The 26,376-nt window shown below is 45.9% G+C and overlaps 2 protein-coding genes across 2 annotated transcripts; one reads left to right on the forward strand and one right to left on the reverse strand.

The window, feature by feature from the left end:
- The first annotated feature begins 97 nt into the window (after positions 1-97).
- Positions 98-14,098, forward strand: LOC135398955 (striatin-interacting protein 1 homolog). Its single transcript, XM_064630536.1, has 16 exons — positions 98-561; positions 651-725; positions 1,724-1,979; positions 3,857-4,032; positions 4,128-4,255; positions 4,837-5,025; positions 5,105-5,221; positions 5,851-6,147; positions 6,635-6,706; positions 6,978-7,052; positions 7,122-7,219; positions 8,194-8,421; positions 8,512-8,578; positions 8,668-8,772; positions 10,169-10,373; positions 12,225-14,098. The coding sequence occupies exons 1-16, from the start codon at positions 468-470 to the stop codon at positions 12,503-12,505; spliced, it is 2,463 nt and encodes an 820-aa protein (XP_064486606.1). The 5' UTR covers positions 98-467; the 3' UTR covers positions 12,506-14,098.
- A 264-nt stretch (positions 14,099-14,362) lies between these two features.
- Positions 14,363-25,526, reverse strand: LOC135397595 (NFX1-type zinc finger-containing protein 1-like). Its single transcript, XM_064629199.1, has 4 exons — positions 25,460-25,526; positions 18,750-23,508; positions 16,420-16,909; positions 14,363-14,837 (listed from the first exon to the last, which is right to left on the reverse strand). The coding sequence occupies exons 2-3, from the start codon at positions 23,492-23,494 to the stop codon at positions 16,468-16,470; spliced, it is 5,187 nt and encodes a 1,728-aa protein (XP_064485269.1). The 5' UTR covers positions 23,495-23,508; positions 25,460-25,526; the 3' UTR covers positions 14,363-14,837; positions 16,420-16,467.
- Positions 25,527-26,376: the final 850 nt, after the last annotated feature.

Here is a 26,376-nt window from a genome sequence, read left to right on the forward strand (position 1 = left end):
CTGATAATATTGCCAATTTGTTTTGCGCTGTGTAGTGTTGTAGACTATACGTTCTGCCATTCTTTCTGTGACTTTCATTCTAGATTTATTTTGTCACCTTTTCTGTGAGCTTCACTTTTGAGCAGCGATGGCTGCGGTTGTGCCAGTTGTGCTAAGTAACTGCTAGTAATGGTATTGTGGCGCTTATTCGGTGTTGTTGTCGTTTAAATGTTGCTAAAATGGTAGACGTAAGTGAGAAGTTGGCGTCTGGAGTTACGATCCCATTTCACGCGTTGTAATGTCATTGCATCTGCTCAGCCGTTGTAAGAACCACAGAGCAAAATATCCCGAAAATGAGTGTAAGGTGCTATCTACTGTACCACAAAACAAATTCTTATTTGAAGCAAAGCATGCCTGCTTTCCTCTGTATACCGCAATTCGCGAAATAATCCTTTGATCCTGCCAGCACGTTGCTTACAATAGAAAATATGATGGACTGCTCGTATTTCCAGCCGGTAGGAGATATCCCAGATTTGGAGTTTGTTTATGATGATGCTGACACTCACGAAAATGAAATATCAGGTACGATCCCTCCTTGTCACCTCATCAGTATCACAGACATTCGTTCTTTTAAACGCGTTGTTTAAAACATGTCTTTCACGTTGTTACAGAACTTTACACGTACACAGAAGAATCCGAGTTTTTTCAAAACAGGAAAGCGTTTGAAGACATCCTGACAGAATACGGTACATGTGGCTTACTTTTTTTGCATGTCGCGAAAAAAAAAACCGCGAAACGTGTACCTAGGCAGCCGGCAAAATCCATTAAAATGTCAATAATGTGTGAAGTACCTGCTCTGTGAAGTACTTGTTTCTCCCTGTGGTAATTAGCATCAAAGGAACATTTGAGACGTCATGTTGTAGAAAAGCATACATTACAACAGTATTGCATACAACACCAGAAGGTGTATCTGAACACGAGAAGATTTGATCACGATCAGTGATTTATTCACTCGACCCAAATGTTTGGCAGCGCCCACCTGCGCCTTCGTTTCCTGTGCACCCTTTACAGGGAGGCCCTTGTTCCTTTAGCTTTAGATCCATGACAGCTATGATATGTCAAGCTGCTACAGCATAACAATAATGATGACCACCCTTATGCGTGCAATTCTGGATGAACCACTGAGCATAATTAGGGTTCTTCGTTTTTTGGGGTTTTATGGTTTTTCAAATTTGGTGAGGAGGGGAATCGGATGCTGTTTATGCACGAAAAAGTCTGGGAGATATCGGACGCTACGATCTCTGTTTGATATGTCATCGGGGAATTTTCGGGTGAAACGAAAGGCATATGAAACAAGCCACTGCTGTGACACTGAGATGAGAAAGAAGAATATTTATATTTCCGCTCGGAACTGGGGCACTGAATGACCGCGGTATTCAAACACTTGTCCAAGCTCCACCAAAAGTTCGTATTTTTTCTCGTGCAGGAGGAGATTATAAGAGGAGGACAAATAGGTTTTCACAAATAGCTCTCTCTGCTGATATTATGATTCACTTTTCCGACGGTTTACCTAGGACGACAACGTGAAGGATCGCAAACTCGTTTGGGGGGGGGGGGGGGGGAATTATTGTGAAAAATCGGGTTTAACCCGAAAACAAAGAACCCTAAGCGTAACCGCACTCAATATCAGTGTCATGTCAACACTGCAAACACTCTACAACGTACACATGCTATCTTTTGCCAGGCTTTGGCCCAAGATGGTTAGCACTGAGCGAGACTGTCAAACAAGATGCAGCACTGCGTCTCATGGACAGCGTCGAAGTGAGCCCCAGGGTTGCTCGAATGAAAGCAGTCCGCGCAGTCCTGTATCTCGTCCAGGGAACGTTTGGAGAATGCACAACCATCGAAGAGCAACCGCGATATGCGAGGCAAAACGTATTTCTTTTGTACCGTCACGGCTTCTTCCTCACTTTTCTTCAACTGCTCAACATGGAGATCGAGTAAGTACAAAGTAACCGTTCGGGTTGTTCAAACGAGCAGATCATTATACAATCAACCCTCGATTTATGAACCTTCGATTTATGAATTCCCTCGTTTTATGAACACTAGCACGAGGAACCAAACTTTTTACGTGCGTTTTTCCCTCGTTTTATGAACCTCGATATTCGAATAATGAATGGAATTTCTGGGAACCAACTAGGAGTTGCCCAGCGTTTTTGCCCTCAATTAATGAACGGATCCTTCCGAGGCCAACAAAAACCTTCATAGGGATTATTCGTGGTCTTTTCAATGACGCCTGAATGGAGAAAACGTTTTCCAGGTATTGCACCCTCCGTTCTTAACCCCTCCAAATCCGAACAACAAACAGGTTTTCCACAAGTGTTCCTGACCTCAATTGATGAATAAGGTGTCCGCTGTCACCCGGAGATTAATAAACGTTGGTTAAAAATCTCAGAGGTAATCCGAGACCAGTTGAGTGCGAATGTGGTGACATATCTTCTTTCCAAGATTGACACAGCGGAAGGCATGGTCCAAAGCAAAATTAAACTATTTAGTATTGCATAATAAACAGAGTGTGAATGCGCTAACACATGTTCTTTGTGAGATTGACACAGCAGAAGGCATGGTCGAAAGCAAAATTACACAATATATTGCATTATAAACACAATCCCAACTCGGAAGTACTGTTCCATTTGCTCGATAGTACTCACTTAATGGAATTTTCGATTTATGAATCCCTCGATTTATGAACGATTTTTGGGGGAACCGAGGGTGTTTATAAATCGAGGGTTGAACAAGCGGGTCATGAACCGAGGGGGTCCACATGCGTTAGTCACAACAAGAGACATGAATGAAATCTAAATGACATCGCTGCCTTCTGCTGTAAGTGAAAGACGGTGGTTTTTATCACCTTCCTGTTGTCATGCGTTGCTCATATCTTAAGGTTAAACAATAATGTACATCACACTTAGATAAATTTGTTGCATTTCATAGCATGCACGATATGCCGCGAAACACTTAAATGTTTGCAAGCCCCTAATTTCCAGAAATTTTGCGATTTAATAGATTCGTGAATTTTAACGGCACACGACAAAATTTTAGCAAGATTTGGCACTCCGAAAATTTAATCTATGCAGGAATTGCAAACTTTCTCTACACAGTTTGTTTTCTGGGAAGCATTTTAACTACCTTACAGTGCAGGCATGTGCAATGTTCCCTTTATCAAATGCAGTACGAACAATCTCGAGCTTATTACGGAGTAGGCCAGTCACCGCACAAATTTTAGCATCCAGAATTCGCAAAATGTAGTGGCCGCGAATGTGTGTGCTGTTCCCGATTTTTCGGCATTAGTTGCTCGTGCGGCATAAAACTTCAATCATCGTCATCATCATGTTCCCGATTTGTGAAAAACTCGGACCACAGAATTAGCGATTTTCACAGCATTTTGAGAAGAAGCAGAGCTATTGCTCGTGAACCTGCCTCGTAAGACTCTCCTGGTTACGCCATAAGGAAAGGCGGCTACGTTTTCTTGTTGCACAGGTTGGTGAGCCCAGCAGATAAAATGATTAAAAAGCAAGCGAGCTGGTGGCTAAGTTACATGACGAAAACCCGAGAATGGGAAAAAGACGAAAAACGGACGACAACACAAAGTCTCTGTCTCAAAGACTTTGTGTTGTGTCGTATGTTTCTCGTCTTTTTCCCAGTCTCAGGTTTTCGTCACGGATCTGAGCCCAGCAGTGCACACGATGCCAGCCTGTGCAACCGCAGCCATCACTCTTTCTGATTTACTAACCTTTTGTTGTACGTACTTCCCTCTGTCCGGTTTGTGGCCCAATGGCCGCAGCAGTATCTTGAACTTCTTTGGGCAATGTTTCAGGAACAGCAGCGCTGCGACGTCCGCCTTAAGGAAACCAGCCGTGTCGTTAGGAGACAGCACGGACCTCCGTGTGATTCTCAGCGTCCTGTACACCTTCGTAGAAGTCATGCGAGTGCCCTCCGAAATAGACACAGACGACATGAAACGGGACCGCGAGGCCTTCTGTGGCGAACTAGGTGAATCCCGGGTACATTTTTCACGCCCCCCCTCCCCCCTTTCTGTTACTTTTGTTGGAAGTCTGACTATTTCCTTGGTTTTATTTTCTCTGCAGTTCAACCCATCCTCGGTGATGAGCTTCTAGCGATCACACTTTTCCAAATGATCATCAAGTTCTGTAGTGGGTCTGCGCCTCATTTTCCGATCAAGAAGGTTCTCCTGCTCCTTTGGAAGACTATACTGGTACAGGAGCTGTTTTATACCTAGACCCTGAAGTTTTAGGGTTGAACCCGATTTTTTCCCAAATTTGCACCCCGAATCGATGTTCACCGGTTTAGGGTTGAACCCGATTTCTACCAGCAAAACTGCACCTAAGCTAGGCACCTCACGGCAATGACGTACTAATTTTTCACAAAATACACGGTTGATCTCAACGTCTGATACTCTGGATAGGCTGCACAACGAACGTTTGTTCGACAAGAGAGCCCGATTTATCCCCAAATTCAGTCTGATGGTAACTTTTCCGCCCGAATTCGCATGAATTTTCGACATCGAGTGATTGACCCGAAGGTTACCCCTCCCGAATTTGGAAAAAAATAAAACCCGAAAACTTCAGGGTCTATTTATACCCCCGTAACACGGACAGATTTAGTGTCACATTGTTGCGTGTTTGGTGCTCAGTGTTTTTGTAATGCCTATAGTGATCATACATCTTGAAAAGTCTTCCAAGACGAGTACAGCAATGGTCAACAGTAATCTTAATCTGTGAACCGATGACTAACGTTATTCTACCGAACGGCATTCACCGTTTGCAATTTTACTAGGTTTCTTTGGGTGGAACTCCAGAGCTGAGGAGACTGAAAGCGAAATATCGTGAAGCTCGCAACCTTCCTCCTGTACCAGACGACACAATCGAGGTAGCACGAACAATGCGGGCAGCATCTCCTCCCGCATCTGCCGCGGACCTCATTGAAGCCCAGCAACAGCGGAAGACCAACCGCCCCTTCAAACGCGTGGGTACCCGCAACATTATACATATTGTCCGTTCAGCGAAGGCAGCATGAAACAGTTGTGTGTTGACTGTATACGCAGCAAAGCCTGGTGAAGCAGAGCAGCATGGACGACTCCCTCGCAATCCAAGACCTGGAGGCAGACGCAAGTGCAGATGAAGAGCTCAGGGATATGGAAGAGAGACAGCCGATGGCAATAGTAACTCAGCTAGTTGCTTCTTTATTAATTTTTAATTATTAATTTATTATTATTTAATTAATTTATTCTTATAACTTATTTATTAATTTAATAGATTTATTAATTAGTTGCCACTTTGTTAAAGAAGCTGCAGAGAAAATGTTCCCACTGAGGGAATTCTGTAAATGGGGTAACTGACATAGTGGAATTGGTACAGCAGGAATAATGTTTTTTTTTTTTTTTTTTCCCTTGAAGCCTGAGCGTCAAAACTTGTCCTTGAAATGTGCTTCACATTTATCATTTCGTTTAAATCGTTTCTGAGGTGTTGATTTGAAAAAACGGTTGCAACGACTGCATTTACTGCGGCAAGTGAACGACCTCAGAATACGTATTGTGTCACACCCGCTTTGAAATGCTTTCAGCTTCCACTTTGCTCAACTAAAAGTAGTCTCAAAATTTTCTACCAACTTGCCAGTTCTTCGCAAACTACAGTTCCCCAGAGAACTGTTTGTCCTCAAACGCTCAAATACATCGAGTGGGATGCCAGTAAATCAGTAGGAACATAATAAAATTGCGGTACTGCAAATTGCCCCGCACGCCCTTCATGTGCTCAGAATGACACAAAATGACATTACGCGATATTCCATCAGGAAGCAACGCCATCCGTGCCCGTCCAAGAATCCGCTCCCCGGCCCTGCACTCCGGCCCCAGGTGAGGAATGCAGGGAGTCGCAGCCGCTGTCGTCTGCCACAATGGCAGAAGACGCCTCTAGCCTGCTCCCAGGTGGCAAGGGACTGCCGTGGACCCCGAAAGTTCGACCAAGGGACATCGAAGCCTTCCTCGATAACACCCGACTGAAGTTTGTCGGCTTCCAGCTACCAAACGATCAGTCGTCGCTAGCTGGGCTGCCCGAGCCCATTCACGAAGCGCTGAAAGTGCTGAAACAAGTAAGCGCTGGAAACCTGCAGCTACCGTGTTCATTCGATTCTAGGCCGATCCTTTTTTTCAAAATTTCTGGGTACGGAACTACGGGTCCGGCTTAGATTCGAGGACGCGGTCAGTGCGACTCCGTCCGGTTCCATCCGGTTCCAGCAGAGCTGATCACACGATCATTTTTTGAAGCGTTCAATTTCAAGCGCATTGGACGGTTCCCAAGACAGTGCGCTGTGCGAGGAGGACAGCAACAAGGAGTCTAGTGACTACTACGATGAGTGACGTGCCGATCGATAATAAATGTGTGTTTGTTTGCATTTGTTTTGTCCATAACTTTGTGCGGATCAGCTTGCATTCGAGGAAGTATTTTCTTTTCTTTTTTTTTTCACCATTGGATTTTCGGGGGTTGGCCTAGAATCGGGACCGGCCAAGATTCGAGTAAATACGGTATTATGAAGTACCGTGTTGCAACAATGATCTAAACCGTATGCACATTTTCAGCACATGTACATCTCTCTGGCTGAAATACAAATGAAAGAAGATGAGGATATTGCAAAGCACCCCCTCTCCATGGTAGGTAAACTCCTGAATAGGAAATACAGTCGAACCTCGATATAACGAAACTCGAGGGGAACGCGATTTCTTTCCTTGTACCGAGCCTAACGAAATATATGGCAGCCAGTCGCGGCAGGGAAAACAAATTATTTCGCGGTACCGCGAATTTTGTTGTATATAGCGTTTCGTTGTAACTAGGTTTGACTGTAAAGGACCCCATTGGGGGTTCCTTAATCTAGTCAATAAATGAATTTAAAAGAAATGTTTCTATTGTTGTTCTTCCCCGTAGAGAGAAAAGGAAATCCCACTGACACCAACGGAGATTCTATATCAAGCTATGCTTCCCAGCTTGCCACAGTACATGGTACGATAAGAAAATGCTCTGATGGAATAGGACACCATCATTATTATTTGTTCATTTCTACCCTTTCAGATTGCCTTATTAAAAATACTTTTGGCAGCTGCACCTACATCAAAGGCTAAGACGGAATCAGTGAACATTATGGCTGACGTACTGCCAGAGGAAATGCCGTAAGTTGAATCGGCTTAAGCAGAATGAAAGCTATCTTTGCTTGCATGTGTACCTTAAACCTAGATATGATGAACCCAAAGGCAATTGGTTTAATTTCTGAGAAACGTAGAATGTCAGGCTCGTTAGTACACGACTGCAATTGGCTTGCGCTTTGTGTCTGTGTCTGTTCGCCTCTGTCTTTGTTCGCCAACACTAGCTCCAATTCCAGTTTGTTTAATTCCATTTTGAATTTGCCTAGTTTTGAAAGCCTGGTAGCAAATGTGCGCACCTCACATTAGCGCCTGACCGTTTTGTGTTACAAAAAACTTGCTGCACCAAGATGAAGCTGAAACAAAAATGAAAAATCCCTGGTATTAATCAAGTACGTAGTACCATTAATGAAAAAAAAAGAAACAATATCAGGGGCGACAAGAAAATTTCACGCAAGCAAGGTCTCAAACGCATGGTTCAAGTCAGCTAGAAAGGTTTCCCCCCTTTCTGGGGAAGGATATTGGGATATGGAATAGTATAGGAAAGAAAGAAAGGGAGGGCTTTCCCCCTTTCTGGTCCACTTGAATCCTTCCATTCTACGCAAATTTGTCATTTGTAAGATGAACTGTGTTTGAGACCTTGTTCATGTGTTTTTTCCTCGGATTTTCTTTCTGTTCTTTTTTTTTTTTTTTTTTTTCATTATGAATCTATGCCACCTGCTCACTTGCTTTTTTAAACTATTCTTTTGGGCGAAATAGCTCTATAGGGTGCCAAAAACAGTGTCATTCATTAAATATATGTTAATGAGTGGAGCCCATAAAGGTATTGGCAGATAATTTTGGTCAATCATTTGCAAATGTTTATTCGCTTTGGTATTCTATAAATACTGTAGTGCCATCAAAAATTATGTATGTGTAGTCATCAGCAGTCTCTGTTTTGCTCACCTTTTTAGTGGATTGTTTTCTCGTTTTTTTTTTTTTAAAGCGAGGTCGTTTCTGTGCAGAATGACAGTACTGCAGTCAATGAAGCTGGGCATCGATGTGAATCGTCACAAAGAAATCATAGTGAAGGCTATCTCCGGCATCTTGCTCCTTCTGTTGAAGCACTTCAAGATCAACCACATCTACCAGTTCGAGTACATGAATCAGCAGCTCATGTTTGCCAACTGTATTCCGCTTGTTCTCAAGTTCTTCAACCAGAATATCCTCTCATATATTGGCACAAAGAACACGTGAGTATATTCTTTTTAAAAAATTCTACCGCACAGCAAGGAAACGTGGGAGGTCCTCACGTCTCGTTTCCCCCTCACATCTTCGAACAGCATATCGGTGATCGACTTTGCTGCCTGCGTGATTGGAGAGCAACCAGAACTTACTGCAGAGACACTGGTAAGGAGGCTACCGCAGCCTGGTATACAAAGTATAGAAGGTCATTTCTCTATACAAGTGAAATCTGTCGTGGCCATTATCTTACATAGGAGATTGGTGACCAACAACCCTACTGCTGGAGAAACATGTTCTCTTCCATCAACTTACTCAGGGTACTGAACAAGCTCACCAAGTGGAAACATTCTCGCATCATGGTACGTCACTAAGATGGGTGTTTGTCAAACGTGTGTTGCCTTCTCTTTGGGGAGAAGTGCATTCCAGGAGGGATTCGCTGGTTCTTTACATATTGGGGGGGGGGGGGGGGGGATTTTGCCCTCGTTTCCCTCACCCAAATGCACTAGCAGAGGTACAGTTTCGGGGGGATTCAACCTCCAACCACCCCCCTTCTCTGGCTACGCCACTGGATAAGAGGAATTTTATGAATACACTAAGTAAGGTCAGCTGCCTCCACAGCTCCCCAGCTTTCCTCTCCTGCCTATTGCCCATGGAGCGACCTCACTGGTCTCTCTCCCAAATATGGGGGTAATAGCTCAAGGTGAGGCATATGTAGCTGCTTGTGTGGATCCATGCAGTGTGTCATGCAAATCGACGAGTACCCCCTTATTGCTGCCTTGTAAGTATGTATAGACAAGGCATTTCGTCACATGGATTCCCAAACTTTACCCTCTCTAATGTGCACAGAGAAATCGTGGTAGCGTATTGCATGTCCACTATTCTCATCAACCAAGGTTCACTTATTTCTAGAGCTCAACTTATGAAAGACTCATCCTACAAGAATGCTACTTTTATGGTGCAAGTGTTAGGGCCTGTTCCCACATACAGCACTTTACTCCACAGCGCTAGAAAACAGCGCTATTTTTCCCTTCTCGCACTGCTATGAACCACTGGAAAACAACGCTCGTCAGAGTTGAGCTCCTCTCAACTTTTACAGTGCTCATTTCTAGTGCTGGTTCGTGTCGGCCAATCAAGACGCTGTTTTACCCATGACATCACAGGAGCTGCGGGATTGTTTTGCTTCCTGGTTCTTGCTGTGTTGTGTTAGTGTCGTGGTTAACTGAAAATGGCATCGAATTTCCCGTTTGCCCGGTTAATAGACCTTTTTACAAAAGCAAGCGCCACCTGTGGCAGGCAAGGGCTCACGGGAACTTAGAGCACCTTAGAGCATTACGAGACTGCCAGAGGCGGAGGTAGAAGAAGAACAACAACAACGTTCCCGGTGTGCGCAGGAGCAGCGTGCCAGCCAGGGTAAACCATGACCGAAGCAGACGACGGAGCAGTGGCCCTCAAATTTCCCATGCTGCTTTGCGCCGCGCGCATCTTTGTAAAATCGTCTATTGAGCTTAAGGGTCCTAATGGGTTACGGGAATCAAGAATCAACACAGACGAAATCATGTCAGCCACCAAGTCTAAGTGCCTTGCAAGTCAGAACATGAAGGTAGAAGACAGTGCTTGGTTTCCAGCATTCTGAAGCAAAGCGCTGTATGTGAGAATAGGCACTTAGTGTTTCCAATGTGCGCATTCGACTATGCTATGCACTGTTCGCTTATGGTTTGCTCCAAGCAATACGGTCTTTGGGGTTGTGGCACGCAGATGCTGGTAGTTTTCAAGTCTGCGCCTATCCTGAAGAGGGCGCTCAAGGTAAAGCATGCCATGATGCAGTTGTACGTCCTCAAGCTGCTCAAGATGCAGACAAAGTATCTGGGCAGACAGTGGAGGAAGTCCAACATGAAGACCATGTCCGCCATCTATCAGAAGGTCAGGCACAGGCTCAACGATGACTGGGCTTATGGAAATGGTCAGTACGGAGGCTTTGACATGCTGTTTGCTATTTTTTTTTAGTTTGCTCCAAACAGATATACCGTATTTACTCGCATAATTTGCGCACTCCTACTTTCGTGCGCAACAGAGGTCGTTCCCCCCTGACAGTCTCGGCGTCACGGCGCGCATGCTGCTCCTTCTTTCGAAAAAGGAGGGAGATCCTCACCACGAGTTCCCTATATCATGTTGTGTAAGGCAAGCAATGACTCTCCCTTGGTGGAGGAGATAAGATCAAAGGGATTACCCGGTATGGAATCTTATCACTGTTTTGACCTTTTATCCCCTCACTACAATAAACCGCGAAGCTCCGTGACATCGCGCTGGCTTAGGAAAGAACGACCAGAACACGTGGAGGGAACATATCGGGAAAACTTCTGGCGGCAACATACGCGTCAGCATTCCGCAAGCTGGCTTCACCTAACGCATGCGTGCTTTAGGAGAAGCTCGCTTTAGAAAAAGCGTGGAAAGCACGTGCTGGGCCTTTTTGAATCATCTCGCAAATTTTTACAGCATTGGCCAAAAACGAAGAGAGAAAATCCTTACGACCGACTTCTTTCACTGACAGTTATAGAAAATGAACAGTCACTGTCTTTTTTCTTGCCTAAATTTTTATTTTGGTGTAATTTTTTTAATACGAATTTCGGATGATACGAATGTCTTCGGCTACCCCGTGAGATTCCTATCACCGAGATTGTATTGTATTGTTCACCTAAAGGACCTTCTTTTAACAGATTTTGCACATTTTTCAAGTCGGCTCGTTGATGCCCGGCTCGTAATTTGCGCACCCCCAACCTTCGCGTCATTTTTCGGTAAAAAAAGTGCGCAAATTATGCGAGTAAATATTGTATATGTGTTTTTACACAAGAACACTGAGGATGAGGAGCACAGATCATGTGCGGCGTGTACAGGTCGTCTTTGATTAGCATATGTGCTTGTATCCCTTGCACTTGTTCAGAGTGCAAACATGTCCCCTAGTGATGGCAATGCTCAATCCAGTCAAGTAGCTTGTGGCATGATGTGAACTATTTTGTGTGGTCACTTCTTTTAGGTTGTTTACGAATTAAGCAGGGTTTCGAGAAATCCCTTTAAGTATATATGTAGAGACTATACGGGAAAACCTACGTATGCTACATGTCACGCGTTGTACATAGGGTTGCCACCTTTCGGAGTGAAAAATGCCGGCTGAGGGAGAGGAGGTGGAATAGAGGGAAAGGACGAAAGGCTCGTGGGAGAGGGAAAGTGGGTGAGGAACGTTGTAGCTGGCTCGACACAACCACCAACAGCTTTGCACAACCACTGCTCTTGTCCCATCCGAACACAAGACTAACAATAACAATGAATAATAATAATAATGAATAATTAAGAAAACGACTGGTGACTGCGGAGTTGGGTCTCTGTTCCATATTTATTCAAGCTGTAGTCGAATGACAAGGATGTAACCCGAGACAGGGAAATAAACAACAGACAACAATTTTCTCAGGTCTCGGGTTACATCCTTGTCATCATGAACCAGCTTGTCTGCGCCCTCTCTCTGTTGTAGTCGAATGTTGAAGTCAAAACCCCACAAAAGCCCCTATGAAAGGTCTTGAGCCACAAATACCGGCAAAAGGCTGCCAGTATCACCTTCCTACCGGCAACCGGCAGAGAGCGCAAATAACCGGCCGTGCCGGTATAATACCGGCCTGGTGGCAACCCTAGTTGTACACAATGTTGCGGTACAGTACCAGTAATACGGGAGTACGGAATACGGGCTCGTCCTGCAGTCCCAGTTCTAAATACGTATCCATAACTGAAATGTAATCAACTAAAACGACGTACCCACCGGCAGACCTCGATGCGCGCCCGTGGGACTTTCAGGCCGAAGAATTTGCCCTCCAAGCGAGCATCAATGGATTCCACAGCCGCCGTTACGACAAACCAGCTCCCGGCAGTTCGGCTCAAGAGGTGATCGCAGACTTCCAGCCCGTCGACAACAACTTCCTCTCCGTGCTCGGACGCGACCTGGAGCTCACCCAGGAATTCAAAGAGCACTACGACACGTGGCTCCGCGGGGAGGTCTTCCGCACCAACATCGACTGGGATCGTCTGCTCAATCCAAACTACCTCTAAGTACCTTGCCTGCAACTCCGACTATGCTTTGCTTCAGTGGCCATGATCAGTAGTTCCTATGAGAATGCACCATCGTGTCTAAAATGCCCCAAGTTTTAAATCCTCCTTCGCCTTGCTCCATGTGCAAACTCACTGAAACTATGCAAGCAGGCGTTTCTTCCGCAAAGTTGTTTTCTTAGGTTGTTTTTGTTTTTCTTTTATACTGCATGGAAGTCCGGTGTGCACATTGGATGCAACATGTAAGTGCAGCAAAAGATCCTCGGGCTTTGGATATGGTCCCCTCTATCGACGAGGGCGCTCGCCAGGGCTCTTAAACACTAGAAACAGCTTATAATGCATTTTCAAGAAGGTAACATTTCCTTGACACTAAGGAAAACGAAAGAGACAACCTGCCTTATTTGCGAGGGAATGTTACCTCCTTTGGATCAAAACCAGTTTGTTTGCATTCTACCTTCTGATTAAACAGCATTTTACCACTTTTAATTTAGGGAAAAGTGACTGGCCCGGGTTCAAATTATTTTGACGTGGCTCGCGGTTAATTGCTGGTGTTTGCAGGAAAATATTGCGAAGTGCAGTAAACTAGTAAACTTTTTAAACACAAACAAATGCGTCCACGAAAGCGTTTCCACATGGAAAGCATCCCAAATTTAAGTGAAGTCTTCTCCCAACGTCTTTGCAAAGCATGGTCAAAAGCTATACCTGCGCTAAAACACCATTTTCCACCGGCTCGTATAGTTTCTAGGCAGCTCTGCGCTTGGACCTGCAGTGCGTAAATGCCTCGACACGCGCCGCTGCTTTTTGCCAGTAGCGTAGATGACGAATAGGAGGCGTGAGCTTCGCAGCTTCCCCTCAAGTTGCGTTCTGGCAGCCACCAGAATAAGTAGTAGACTTTCTCAACATACGCGACACTTTCCCCCCAAGCACGCGGCCGCCATGGGTTTTCGAGTACAACTTCCACAAGCTCTTACAGGAGCAGCCTGACTGGGAAAACTAATCGAGGGTGCCCTTCTAAAAGCGTACAGCTTTGGTGCTGTACTGTGTCATACATGTGACACATGTTAGGCGATAGCCTGAGGGCTTTAGTCTTTTTTTTTTTTCCTCAAAAGTGGGACATGTAGCAAGAGATGCCTACTAATGTACAGAAGTAGAATTTAGCCATATTTCATGACACTAGCGTATTCTCTTAGCTGGCTTCGAAGCTGTACCCTGCAGTGAGTGCAGTCTGTTCGCCTTTACATTTTATCCTCAGAATTGCATGTCCTGCTAGTTTTGTACAGCACCCACTTTATGTGTGTCGAGTGACGTGCATATTTTTATGTTTTAAATTGTTCCAGAAGTGTACATCTGATGTTTTAGGCATTGTGCAAATCTTAGGAGATGAAGGGTGTCCTTATTAATGCTAATATTTTAAGCCTTCTGGTGCATAGAGAAAGTAGAGGTGGCGTAGCTATACCCCGTCATTATTTATTAAACTCGAATGTATCTCCGCGAGACTGCATGTAAATATAGCATTGGTGTAAATACCAGCTTATTTTATCCACTTGGAATGCTGGCAAATGCTTTAGAGAATAAATAAATGTATGCAAGTGTGAATACGTCTTTTCTGCTGGTGATTAAATTAGTGTTAGAGTGGATTCTAGTGACCTCTCCACCGAGCGAGAGTGAGAGTGAACACGGGTGGGTCACGCAGCGTCAATTCTTGGTGTGCGCAGGTATGAGTCACGGCGAAATTAATATCACATTGGGGATCTCTGCTACTGTGTTGACAATTTACGCACACTACGTAATTTGAGAGAAACATATTTATTACACCAGTATTTTTCACAATAAGTGACTGACTTATCCTGTCTGTAAAAAAGTAAGAGCACTGGATGATGGACTACATAGAGTACGGTACTACCGTATATTCTTCTACGGGACATGATATAGGAATGTACTAGTATTTACTAGTATCCAAGTCCTACAACTTTATGTTATGCCCCAAACATCATTTTAATGTTACAAAGAAAAAATGCGCTAACCAAAGGATTGAATATCTGTAACACAACTTGAGATCTCACCAGATGCATCACTTCTCAAAAATGTGTAATACAATCTCACTAAACACAAAGCTCAAAAAGGTAAAAACACAACTAGTATAGATATACCTTAGTAAAGTAATGAAGTTAGCGAATGGGCTATATGTTTGCATAAATGCTCCCCTGGAGGTTCCCCTTTCTTTTTTTATCACACGAGGACAGCAAACTTTTTCCAAAGTCAGCTCCCAGTTGTTTTCCTTCATTTTCTTCCGCATTGCTGTTTCCATCCACTTTGAGCCGTCCTGTCATGCTCCCTACAGAGATAAATTCACGTTACGAGGCTTAGCTTTTGATGCTGTCGCAAATCAGAGTGAGTTCACTAAGCGTGATAGAGTTACGTGAATACTACAAACTCAGTCTTTTTTTTCTTTTTTTTTTCTTTTTTTCACATTGTTAATTAACATTGTTACCAGTCCAATATGTGCATGGAAGTACGAGATCGCCCTTACAGCATGTCACGGTTCACCTTCTGACACGATGGCAAAAGGGAGCCATCCAAATAGCAAAAACGGGTATTTCGAGCACCTTAACTCTTGACCTTCCTCAAACTAGACACCCTGGCTGTCTGTAGGATCTTGGCATGACTCAGTGAGCTGAGCACAGTGAATGTCTTTCTTATGATGCCAATGAGGAGGACTTTAGATTGTCACAGGTACTCTATGTATCACATTTGTGCTTCCAGTTGAAATACTACATTCTGCATTTGCTACACTTACGAGGTACAGCACATGTGGGCATGCCATAATTTAACATTGAACCTACGAGAGGTGTTCAAGTCAAACCGGGACTTTCTGTCTCACGAGTGTACAAATGGATCGCGCTACTTCTTTTTCGTCATTTTCACCATGTGGTGGTCCAAAGTTTGTGCAAAACAGACGACACGTGCTGGACAAGATGGCCGACGACGAGGTGAGCGCGCACATCGAACAGCGAATTGTCATGAAGTTTCTCGTGAATGAAGGCGTAAAATCATCAGAAATTCACAGAACACTTCAGGCTCAGTATGGCCACGATACTCTTAGCCTCAGCAAAGCGTTTGAGTGGCATAGCATTTCACTCCTGAGTCTAAACGCGCATCAAAACAGTGGAAGCATCCGGGCTCGCCAGCTCCCAAGAAGTTCCGAAGCACCTCGTCTGCGGGTAAGGTCATGGCCACGGTTTTCTGGGACAAGGCTGGCGTTGTTCGTGTTGATTTTCTGCCCAGTGGTACCACCATGAATAGTGCATATTACTGCCAGGTTTTCATGGATGTGTATAACGCGCTGAAGCAAAAGCGGTCGGGCCTCATCACCAAAGGAGTCCTCCTCCTACAGGACAATGCACACCCACATAACGCGCATCTCACGACAGGCACCTTGAGGAACTTGGCTGGGAGTTGCTGCCACATCCCCCCTTACAGTCCAGACCTCGCCCCCAGCGATATCCATCTCTTCGGGCCACTGAAGGCGTTCCTTGGGGCGCCGCCACTTCAGCTGCGAGGACGAGGTCGAGAATACGGTCCGATCATGGCTGCTACGCGTCGGTAAGGATTTCTAGGCTGCTGGCATCCAAGCCCTCGTGAAATGCTCGGACAAGTGCATTAGTGAAGCTGGGGATTACGTCGAAAAATAAAACTAATTTCTCGCCTGTAAGTTCATTTTACTTTTGCGAAAAATGGAAAGTCCCGGTTTGACTTGAACGCCCCCCGTATGTTCTTAAGTGTGCAAGTATTCTAGCAACATTGCGCGTAATCGCTCTTACTGTGCATGCGATCGAGGACTATCTCGCAGGTGATAATTGGGCTGAGTGGTGTAGTTCTCGCTCTTTATAAAATTGTGTTCTGGAAAGTACCCTTACCTTGTAGCAGCCTTCAAAGAAAAGAATGGTGGTCCCTCAGAAGGAACACTAGTAGCGAGGTGGCCACCTCTCGTAAGGGTTCCACCTGAAGTCCCTTCGTGAAAATCTCTCTTGCAGGTTCCTAGGCCTTCTTTCAAAGTGGTACCTGGCTGAATGAGTTCTGTGCTCGAAACTCATTCCAGCATTCCGATGACTACTCCTAATTTTAGAACCTGGGCGAGAAGTGTAAATTGCTTCCCCCGAATAGTACTTTTGTTCACTATCACTGTTCCATACGGAACTTTGTGCCACCGTGGCTTGAGTACGGTCATGCTGCTGGGTGGTTGCTTGAGCATCGTCGTCATCTGCAGTGCTGCTCGCGTCCCTGCTTGGAGATGGATCTTCTTGCAATGTGGAGTCCAAGGTTTTGTGCAATTCCCTTGCAGAGTCATAAACCTGTTTCTTGCGTTTCTGAAGGTCTTCCATGTACTCTCGGACAGCTGCTTGATACCTAGAAGCATAAAATTGTTCGATGCGCCATCCAATGATGTTAAAGCAACAGCCTGGAAACAAACGCCTACTTATGGTGCATGGAGTTACAATAGAGCAATAGAGTGCATAGAGCAAAGTATTTACATTAAAACTGCAGTCAATTATTTATAATTAGGGTTCGGCGGTTTCGGTTTTAACCGGAAAACATCGAATACAGATTAACATTCCATGACAGATCAATTGCTGCACATGCCGAGCTTGAGATTCCAACATGTCAAGCAGGCTTTCTTGTACTACTACTCTTTTCTTGGCATTTCACAGCCACGATGTCATTTTTTTCTGTTTTTAGTGTGTTTTAGCGCAGTGAAGCAACTGTGGCTATGAGCAGCGTACAGACGTTGACAGATGGAGAAAGGACAGCAGGAAGGAGTGTGTGTGTGTGTCGGGGGGGGGGGGTTAGTGTGCGTCCTAGGCCAACTTCAGGGTGACTGTACCAACCTTCATTTGGAAAGTCTGTCGGGAAACTGAGGAGCAACCCCAAACAACACAGCCGGTGCCGGGATTCGAATCACGTGACCTCCCAGCATCTCGCCGTGGAAGGTGATCGTCCTATCCGCTACGGCACGTGAGCCGGTCTTGCCCCGCCGGTCTTGCCCCGCCGGTCTTGCCCCGCCGGTCTTGCCCCGCCGGTCTTGCCCCGTGTGAACGCTAACGTCCAGTTTACATTTGCAAAGATCAAGCCACTGATTCCGGTAGCCAGTTCAACTTCATCGTGACACATACCAATTTTTTTCTTTATCGCATCACCATCACCATCCGGACAAAACTTGCTGATTACGTTTCGTCGTATCTCGATTACCTTTATCACGGTCGCACACCCTCGTGAGTTCCACGAAGATGTGGCAGTTCGTGCTTATGTCACCTGGATGCAAACATGCCGTTCGTTTTTTTTTTTTTTTTTTTTTGCATCTCAAAAACTACAACACTCTGGTGGATGAAATTATGCATTTGCCATCTACATGTAACTTACGGTCGAACACAACTCTAATCTCAAAATGAGGCAACAGCTTCAGACCCGTCCCGGCACAGTATTCGCGCAGAGATAAATACAAATGCCTCCAGCAACCGAGCAGAGATCAAAACCGGAGCTGAACCCGAAACGAAAAACCGCTAAAAAGCTGTTATTTTTGTATTGAACTGAACCGGAACTGAACTAAACTCAAGTAAATCTCGGATGGTTACCAGTTTGCGGAACGGTTCAGGTGGGATGTTTGCTTCGACAAGACAGTCACCGTTTCTCGGCCGTTTCAGCAAGCCAGTTTCTTTTGCAAACCATACAGAGGACCTCCAATGGTTCTACCATGTTTTCAAAAATCTTATTTCGAGAAAAATCAAGTGCAATTCCAATCCCTGCAACCGAGGCAGTATTATAATCCAGATCCGCTTGCACCTTGCACAAGCTCCGTGCTCACATGCTTGCTCTGAGGCATAGAATGCCATTATATTAGACGCAAACTTACAGTGGTCGGGTGATGCCAACCCCCATTTCTGAACCGCAAATGAAAGAATGTCCAACCATGGAACCAGTTTTTTGCGTAACTCGTAACACGATATGGCTCTCTTAAGCTGAAGTTCACCGGTAATCTGTGAACACAGAGAACAAGCTAGTTTGTACCTTCTCTTGCAAAACACACCCTCAATACTTGGTAATTGGAATACTTAGACACAGATGGATAAAGCTTGGACAGATGAAGCCTAGCCCTCTATTTGAGCATCTCTTGTCTCAGGCTCAACAAAATGCTGCCACTTTTAATCTATGGCCCCCAAAATATTTAGTGCACCTATACTCTGCATCTCACCTGAAATTGAACGTAATTCGGCATCCGCATAGTGGGCACCTAGCACTGTGCTTTTTCTTCGTCTGGGTAAAGGCCTCAGCAAGCATTCTCTCTGGCACAGAATGGCCACAGTCCATGAGCATGACAAACCGGGCTTCCCTTTCCTTGGTGAGATGCCAGTATTGGGCCCTGTTGCACACTCTGCACAGACTAGGACAGGGTTCACCGCAGAAGCCTAGGCAACGGTGCCCGCACGGAAGTTTCTTTGGACAAGGTATGTCCTCCGAAGTTCTAGTGCAAGGCTCAGAGCACAAGGCACTGCAGTTAGCATGGCCACAATTCCAGAGACAAGGCATAGGACACGGAGGGCACGGATGTCCACAGGGCTTCCTGCACCTTCCATGCCCACAAACAGTCTTGCACGGTCTTTCACAGATTGTACACGGCTGTGAGCAGGTTCCTTTGCACATGTGTCCACATGGAAGTCTCCGACTGCACGGAACGTCGCAGCTGTGAGGCTCGCAGCACTTCTTCATGCATCGGTGTCCACAGTCCAGGCGCTTTTTGCAAATCTCTGTACATGGGACGTGCTCGTTGTTGCCCACGTCGAAGCATGTCCGGCAGTTTGCGGCACAATTGTGGCCGCAGGAGAGTTTTGCGTCGCAACGGTTGTAGCAGTCATATCGCGGCACCTTGCCATCACGCAGCGCGTGACATCGAGCCACAAGCCTGTGTCCAGATGTGCAGCTTGTTGGAACACTCTTTCTGCAAGTAAGCCTCTCTCCCATTTCTTGAACGTACGCCATCATCTCGTCTGGCTTATCCTTGAGAGAAGTGATCTTCGTGTGCACGTGACAAGAAACCGCTCTTTGGTGGCCACATGGTAACGTTGCTCTTACTTGAATTTCACAACGTTTGCCGCCACAACTTTCGTGGCACCGGAGAGAACACGTGTGTCCACAGGGAAGCTTTTTGGTGCAGGGTAGTTTACAAGGTGCCATGAGAAATTGAGGAAGTTGTGTCTTGTAGCATGCCCCATACAATTTATGTCCACAGTCACGTTCCATTTCCATTAATTCTGCGCACCGATCACTGCATGTGTCACCACACTTCTTATGGCAGTTATGACCGCAAGCTAGCACTTTCGTGCAGTTTGCCTCACACCCGTAATTTACTGTGTCCGCACAAGGCACTTCTTGGTCATGCCCATATTCACAGGTCTTTCGGACAGGCACATAACACCATTCAGTGCAATGGTTTCCACACGTACTATTGCAACGATGGCCACATGGTTGCAGCCGATCACACGGAAGAGGGCATCTTGGGGGCGTAGTTTCGTGGCAAGGAATCACGCAAGTGTGACCACATTTCTCAATCTGGGTGCACACGAGCACATCACACGGCCCGCATTCTTCGAAACAGGCACGTTTGCAAGTGTGACCATTTCTACATTTTCTCTGGCATTTCTTTTTACAGTCAACTTCTTCGTGCTCTGTGTCGTAGCCATGGCAAGGCAGCCCACAAGAATGGCCACACTCAAGCCGTGTTTTGCAGGGTCTGTCGCAACCACCCTCGGGGACATTTAAAAAGTCTTTCGCACTTCGAACGAGTGTGGCAGTATCGGGATGGTTTGGGCACCGTAGCTTCAGCTCATTTCCGATGGCATTTTGGCACTTCAGTTCCTTCACGATGTTTTTCCAAACTTGGCTCAACTCCCCAATGATGTCGAAGTTCCCCGTGCAGTACACACCCTTTCGTGCTCTCGACAGTGAAACGCAAATGCGATTGGGAATCTTAATGAAGCCAACTTCCTTCTCCGGGTTCGATCGGACGAAAGACAAAAGGATGATGTCGTTCTCTTCCCCCTGAAAATTGTCCACGCATGTAATGTAAACAGTCTTGCACTTCTTGGTTGCTGCGAGGTCGCGCATGAGGAACATCTGCCCTTTGTAAGTGGTCAGAATGGTGATTTCTGTTGGGTCATAACCCTGATTGAGAAGGTAGTCCGCTAATCCTAAGACCATTTCCGCTTCGTGGCGGTTGGAGTGGCTCTTTGTGTCTAGTGCACTGTCTTCGTTGATGGTGTGGTTGATAAAAAACATGTTTCCATCAATACCACGAATGTCTTCGAAGGACTTCACATGCGCCGAGCTGTCGAGGTTATCGTAAAAGTTTGGAACGAGTAACTTCACAAAGTTCGGTCTCATTCTGTGTTGAACCTGTAGCTGATGGCATATTGTTCCATTATCAATCATTCTTTCAAAAAGAGACACTTCCATCTTGTACCTAACAGAGAGCTCGTAGACTGAATTTGATGGCCTCAACTGTTTATGGTCACCAATGAGAATCAGGTGCTTTGTCGCAGGTGCCAAGCTGGTGGCTATGTGAGCTTCCAGTACTTCTGCGGCTTCTTCGACTATCACAACAGTTGGCTGAAGCTGCCTAACTAACTCTCGATGCTTTGCAGCACCTGTTGTAGTCATGCCCACTACATACGCACCCTTCAAGCAAGCAAGGTCTTTCGTAACAGAGTCCCGAGATGCAGTTTTGTTCTTCTCTTTCAGAATTGCTTTGCGCATAGTGACCTCCATTTGAATGTCTTCAATAGCCTTTGATGCCCAGTATCTGTAGAGTCGCCAACGTTCTGGGAAAGACAAGCACCAGACATTCGTGACACAGTGATCATCCTTGACAGCGTCGGGGTTTGAGACTAACTTGTAGCCATACTGGCACCATGCTTGTTCTAGGGCATCTGGGTGTTTATCTTCTACCCCGGCCAGTGCACAATCGACGTCTGCAGAATACAAACGCTCATCATCCTCCCGGCAATGCTTAGAAATGTCTTGCATGTCAAAATTATCCTCCTCGACTACCTCCTTTGGTTCGTTAATTCGGTCCGCAAGGTCTTTGCAGAACTCTTCTCGCAACGCTGCGAGTTCCAGCCAGTCACTAAAGTTGTAGGAAGCTGGATCGCAACACTGCTCAAAGCTTCTCAGGACGTCTGCAGACATGTACGCTTCCAGATCTTGAATCGTGCGGCGGACTGCATATATGTTTGACATCCCTTGTGACAGGAAGTTAAGACGAGTCTGTGTTTGCAGGCAGGTTTCTCTAAGGTCCTGGCCCCTAAATAACTTGCGTCTTATGCTGGTTAGGGTGTATTCTTCCAGAAGTTTGCTGCTGCTGCGGCCCCCAACCCGAGCTATATTTTTTGTAGTTTTAAGGACGTGTTCGAGAAACTGATCGAGAGCATGGTTCGTGTAACACACAACAAGAATGGGAAGCCCTTCCCCGCTCCAGACTGAAATGTTGTGTAGGAGAACTTCCACAATCTTGAACCCTACGTAGGTCTTGCCTGTTCCTGGTGGACCTTGAATCACGGAAAATTCTTTCAGCAACGAGGATTTCACGGCATCAAGCTGCGATGAATCAAGCTCTAAATCTTTGAGTGTCAGCCATTTGTCTTCATTCAGAACATTAATGATGTTTTCAGGGTGACTACATGTGCAGAGGGGACTTAGGTCAAACTTTGTTTCATCCTTTAAATACGCTGGGGCACTTGTGGTGGAAGAAGCCTTCACGATGTAATCGTAGAAAGGCAGAGAAGATATGGTCTTCAGCGCTTCCAGGTTATGCTTGTAGGCTTCAAAGTAGGCTTGTGTCTCTAACATGGTGTAAGCTTCCCAAGCAACGGTCTCAACAAAAAGTTCATCAAACACTACAGTGAGTGTTCCCTTTTTCAAATACTCTGGATTCCTGTGAACGACGGTTGCAAAATGAACAGTCTCGAAGCCGTCGTTGGACAGAATGAGCAGAGTACCGTTCATGAAGCGTTTTGTTCTCTCCCAAGCCACATTTCGAAAGCGAGCAGGATCAAAGTAGACAGGATGGATGATCGCTGCAGCTGTAACCCGCGCCTCACCCACTTGTGCATCCTTGTACACGTTGATGTTTTCGATACGCGTGCACCGCATTCCCGTCTGAAGGAACTTTTGCAAGCCCTCACGCAATGGTCTCACGAAATCCTCTCTAAGGAGCCTGTACTGGACGTCCAGGTAGTGGTGCAGGTCTCTGTAAGCACCACGCACCAAGTTGGGTCTCAAGAACGGTTTCCCGACGGACAGCAGCTCAGATGCCGTCGGTACAACCGGGGTGTCTCTGAAATCGCCTGGAGGCTGTGAGACGTGCGCTTGCTCTTGTGCCACCATCATTCGTGTGCGAGATTCCGCAAGAAACGAGTTCTTTGCTTCTTCTAGTTTTGAAAGTCCAACTCCGACATCTTCTGGAGGATCTGACACTTCCTGAAGTGTAGTCCATAACTTCATAATTGACGGCACTAGAATGACCAGTCTATCCGACGTTGTTGCTGGAAGACAGGAGTGCAAATGTTGCAAAAGCTGCACCAGATTACGGAGGACATCCACCACACCTGAACTGGGGGTCTCTTGTATGTTGCATGTGTGGTGTGCCATCAGAGTGGTTAATCCCATGATCATGAAACTATCAGAGAATGCTACTGCGCTTGCAAGTTCCAGTGCTTGTGGAGCAACCGTAGGTGATGTACAGACGTTCGCCAGGAGACGAACAGCCACCCGAGTGGCATCATGATCGTGTCCGCTCGACTCAAGGAAATCACTGAAGTGGAATTCATGACTTAGTAGGCTTTCAAGTGCCAAGTCTTCAGGCTGCTGAAGGAGTGCCTGAAGTTTGTCAACCCAGGACTCAGTTGTTGTTCCAGTTTTTCGAATTTTCCGAGCACGTTTCATGTTGCTGTATGTACCTGTATGGAAACATGCCACATTTACTGTTATGCACTAATTACCAGTGTTGGGGGGATAGCTCGTTACTGTAACTAAGCTACTTTTTTCGGTAGCTTTTAACTTAACTCGCTGTTTTTGAGATCCAGTAACTTCTTGAGGAACTCGTTCCTTTTTTTATAGGTAACTTCGTCAAAGTAACTGGGGCAAAGTTCCAAGCTCCTTTTTGTTCGATTCTCGTCTCGCAGAGTAGGAGGTTCGGGTGACACTCATCATGGTTCTTTGTACAGCTTGGGACAAAAGTTTACGGAACACCGGGGTGTCGCATTTCTCCAATGGAGCGGCTACCTAGCAGCAAACCGAAGTCAACACACATACTGAGAAACGGATGGAATTACCGGCCACCCGTTTCTTATTCGATCTCTTCCTGATAGCTAGGAGAGGGCTGCTCTGATGAAGAAATACGCAGGTGCTGTGTTCCGTAAACTTTTGTCCCAAGCTGTACCAATGAAGTGTAGAGGCGAGGGAGTAAGAGGAAGGAAGGAGGAGCAAGCCATCACCGGAAACTGATAATACCTCTGACATGTGGTACACTGATTAGCACAGCACACGTAAACCGGTTCGAACCGATTAATATCGGTTCAAACCGTTATTTTGGTTGCGCTGAACCCGAACTGAACCAATAACCTTGAACCGGAACTTGAACCTAACCCCCCCAAAATAACGGTTCCGAGCCCTGGGCACACAAGCAATTATTATACGTTATACGCATCTCATGAGGATCATGCAGAGAACAAAACAAAATCCACTGAGCTGCGACCTTATATTACTTGACATATCTGTGTATCGCGGCATATATGTCCTACATTGTATGTCATATATTTAACCATTTTATTTTTTATTTTCATTCATTCATATAATACATACAATTAACATAGAACTGAAGGAACCAGAGGGAAAATCCTGGATGCCAGTGTCAAATGTGTGTATGCACATGTCAAATAGGCTTTTTCTTTTCAAGTAGAGGTTGCATTTTTATGCGAGATCAGGAAATAAAAATATTTTGTGAGTTCCTCGTAAAAGACAGCAACAGAGATAGGATTAGAGTATAGACGTAGGCCAGCTGGTGGACTCAGGCTTTTCACATCGTGGAGATAGGAATGAGCGCGCGCACGCACATACACACCCCATGAAAAAAAAAAAAAAATATCGTCGCGTAGTACAGTACTTAGTGCGAAATTGCAAAATTCCCATATCGGACCCCCCTCCTGGGAACAAGGCTAACCGGAAGTCGCGCGTCCCTAGTAATAAATTGCGCTGTAATGTGCAAATTCTGTATGGCACACGCTGCACAAGCCCGGACCCCCAACTCCTAAAAAAAGGCCCTTGACAGAGGCGCATGGGGAGCATGTCCGTTCCAGCATGTCGGTGGCATGACCACCCTTGCATTAACTTGTTAGTATCGGTGGTGTGTATCCGTAAACAAAAAACAAAAAAAGAAAAAAAAACGTCCATCAAAGCCAGCATGCTCTTCGCTTGAGGATGTGCTCTTTGGATTTTCTTCTGACCCCGAAGAGCGACCGCAACTATAATTGTAAATGGCATTAATAGACGCTCAATAATTTCCTCAAGCAACAACAGCCGGCTCCTGCAATCATATTCACTCGCACATTACAAATTAGCTCCACCTGCTAGGCGTTCGTTGAGTTGTGTGTGGGGCGCTTCCAACATTTCTTCTCGAAACGTCACATTTCGGCAATACCATGGTGGCAATACTTTCACCGTTCAGACGGTTGAGACCCTCCAAGTGGAGAATAAACAGTAACAACAGGTATTTCAACATCCTTGCGAGCCAAAGGTTGTACTGTACCGAATGCAAAACGAAACTATAGCAACTGTTGAAAGTCGAAACGAATGTGTGATTCATACCTCGATGTTAGCTACGTTGATACACAAAAAGGGAGATGTACATACCTGGTGAACATCGAAGTTTCAACACTCACAAAGGCTGAGACGGTTGCACGGTTAGCTTCTGTTTCACGCGTTTCACGAATGTGAAACCGTGAGAACCGTACGAACGAACAGCGCGCGCTCCGGACGCGTAATCGGATCGGCCCAAGGTTGCCTGGCGAAGGGAAGCAATTTGCTCTCGCTTTCTCTAGTGCTCAGCCAGGTCAGCTTCAGCCATTTACCTTGGCTCAGCGGCTCAGCTTTTATAAGAGGCGGCGTTAGTAGGCAGGGCACGTAGCATGGCACGTAGACACCTGTAAAGTGAGGTTGGTGTGGCCACGGCCTCGCCTTTTGTGGGCACTTTGGGATGGGTTTGAGTTCTTTGCTCCTTGTTGAGTTCTTCTTGGGGACAGATGGCAGTCCAGAAAACCGTAGTCAGTAGCCAGAAAAATATTATAGGAGAGTTTCTATGGTAATTTCACACGGTAAGGAGGATTTCCAACGTTTTCCCTTTCCCAAATGCATGACCAAAGGTACGTGTTCGGGCGCAAGGAGTGGATCTCAACTCCTGAAACCCACCCATCTGGCAACACCACTGCACCTTGCCTGCTGATAGGACAGACCAAACCCCTTCAGCATTGGGTAAGCGTTTCCGCTGTTGGGACTGAGGTTTGCTCTCACGTTGGAACTGGTGGACGGATTCCTCCTGTCACCAACCATGCACAGCATCGGCAAGGGATCTGCGCGGCAACATCTGGGAACTGCCCTTGGATGTTGTGTGGTAGAGCATGCATTTCTGATCAGGCGCATAGGCACTGACTTTGTGGTGGCTTTGGGGGGCCTGAGCCCCCTGGAACTTCTCCAGGAAGGGGGCAAAGCCCCCTTCGAGAAACCTAAGCACTTGACACTCAAGATGAACGTTGCGAGGGAAGGGGTGTGCT

The sequence above is a fragment of the Ornithodoros turicata genome, chromosome 6 (genome assembly GCF_037126465.1).
Source record: "Ornithodoros turicata isolate Travis chromosome 6, ASM3712646v1, whole genome shotgun sequence".
NCBI classification, from domain to species: Eukaryota; Metazoa; Arthropoda; class Arachnida; order Ixodida; family Argasidae; genus Ornithodoros; species Ornithodoros turicata.

Bases quoted from the DNA above. Each gene is read 5' to 3' on its own strand.
- LOC135398955 (XM_064630536.1), top strand. From the start codon at position 468: ATGATGGACTGCTCGTATTTCCAGCCGGTAGGAGATATCCCAGATTTG. The intron at 4,256-4,836 runs GTACAGGAGCTG...CAATTTTACTAG, and splicing joins TCCTTTGGAAGACTATACTG to GTTTCTTTGGGTGGAACTCC. The intron at 10,374-12,224 runs GTCAGTACGGAG...ACCCACCGGCAG, and splicing joins TGACTGGGCTTATGGAAATG to ACCTCGATGCGCGCCCGTGG.
- LOC135397595 (XM_064629199.1), bottom strand. From the start codon at position 23,494: ATGAAACGTGCTCGGAAAATTCGAAAAACTGGAACAACAACTGAGTCC. The intron at 16,910-18,749 runs GTGAGATGCAGA...TTATGCTTCTAG, and splicing joins CGAATTACGTTCAATTTCAG to GTATCAAGCAGCTGTCCGAG.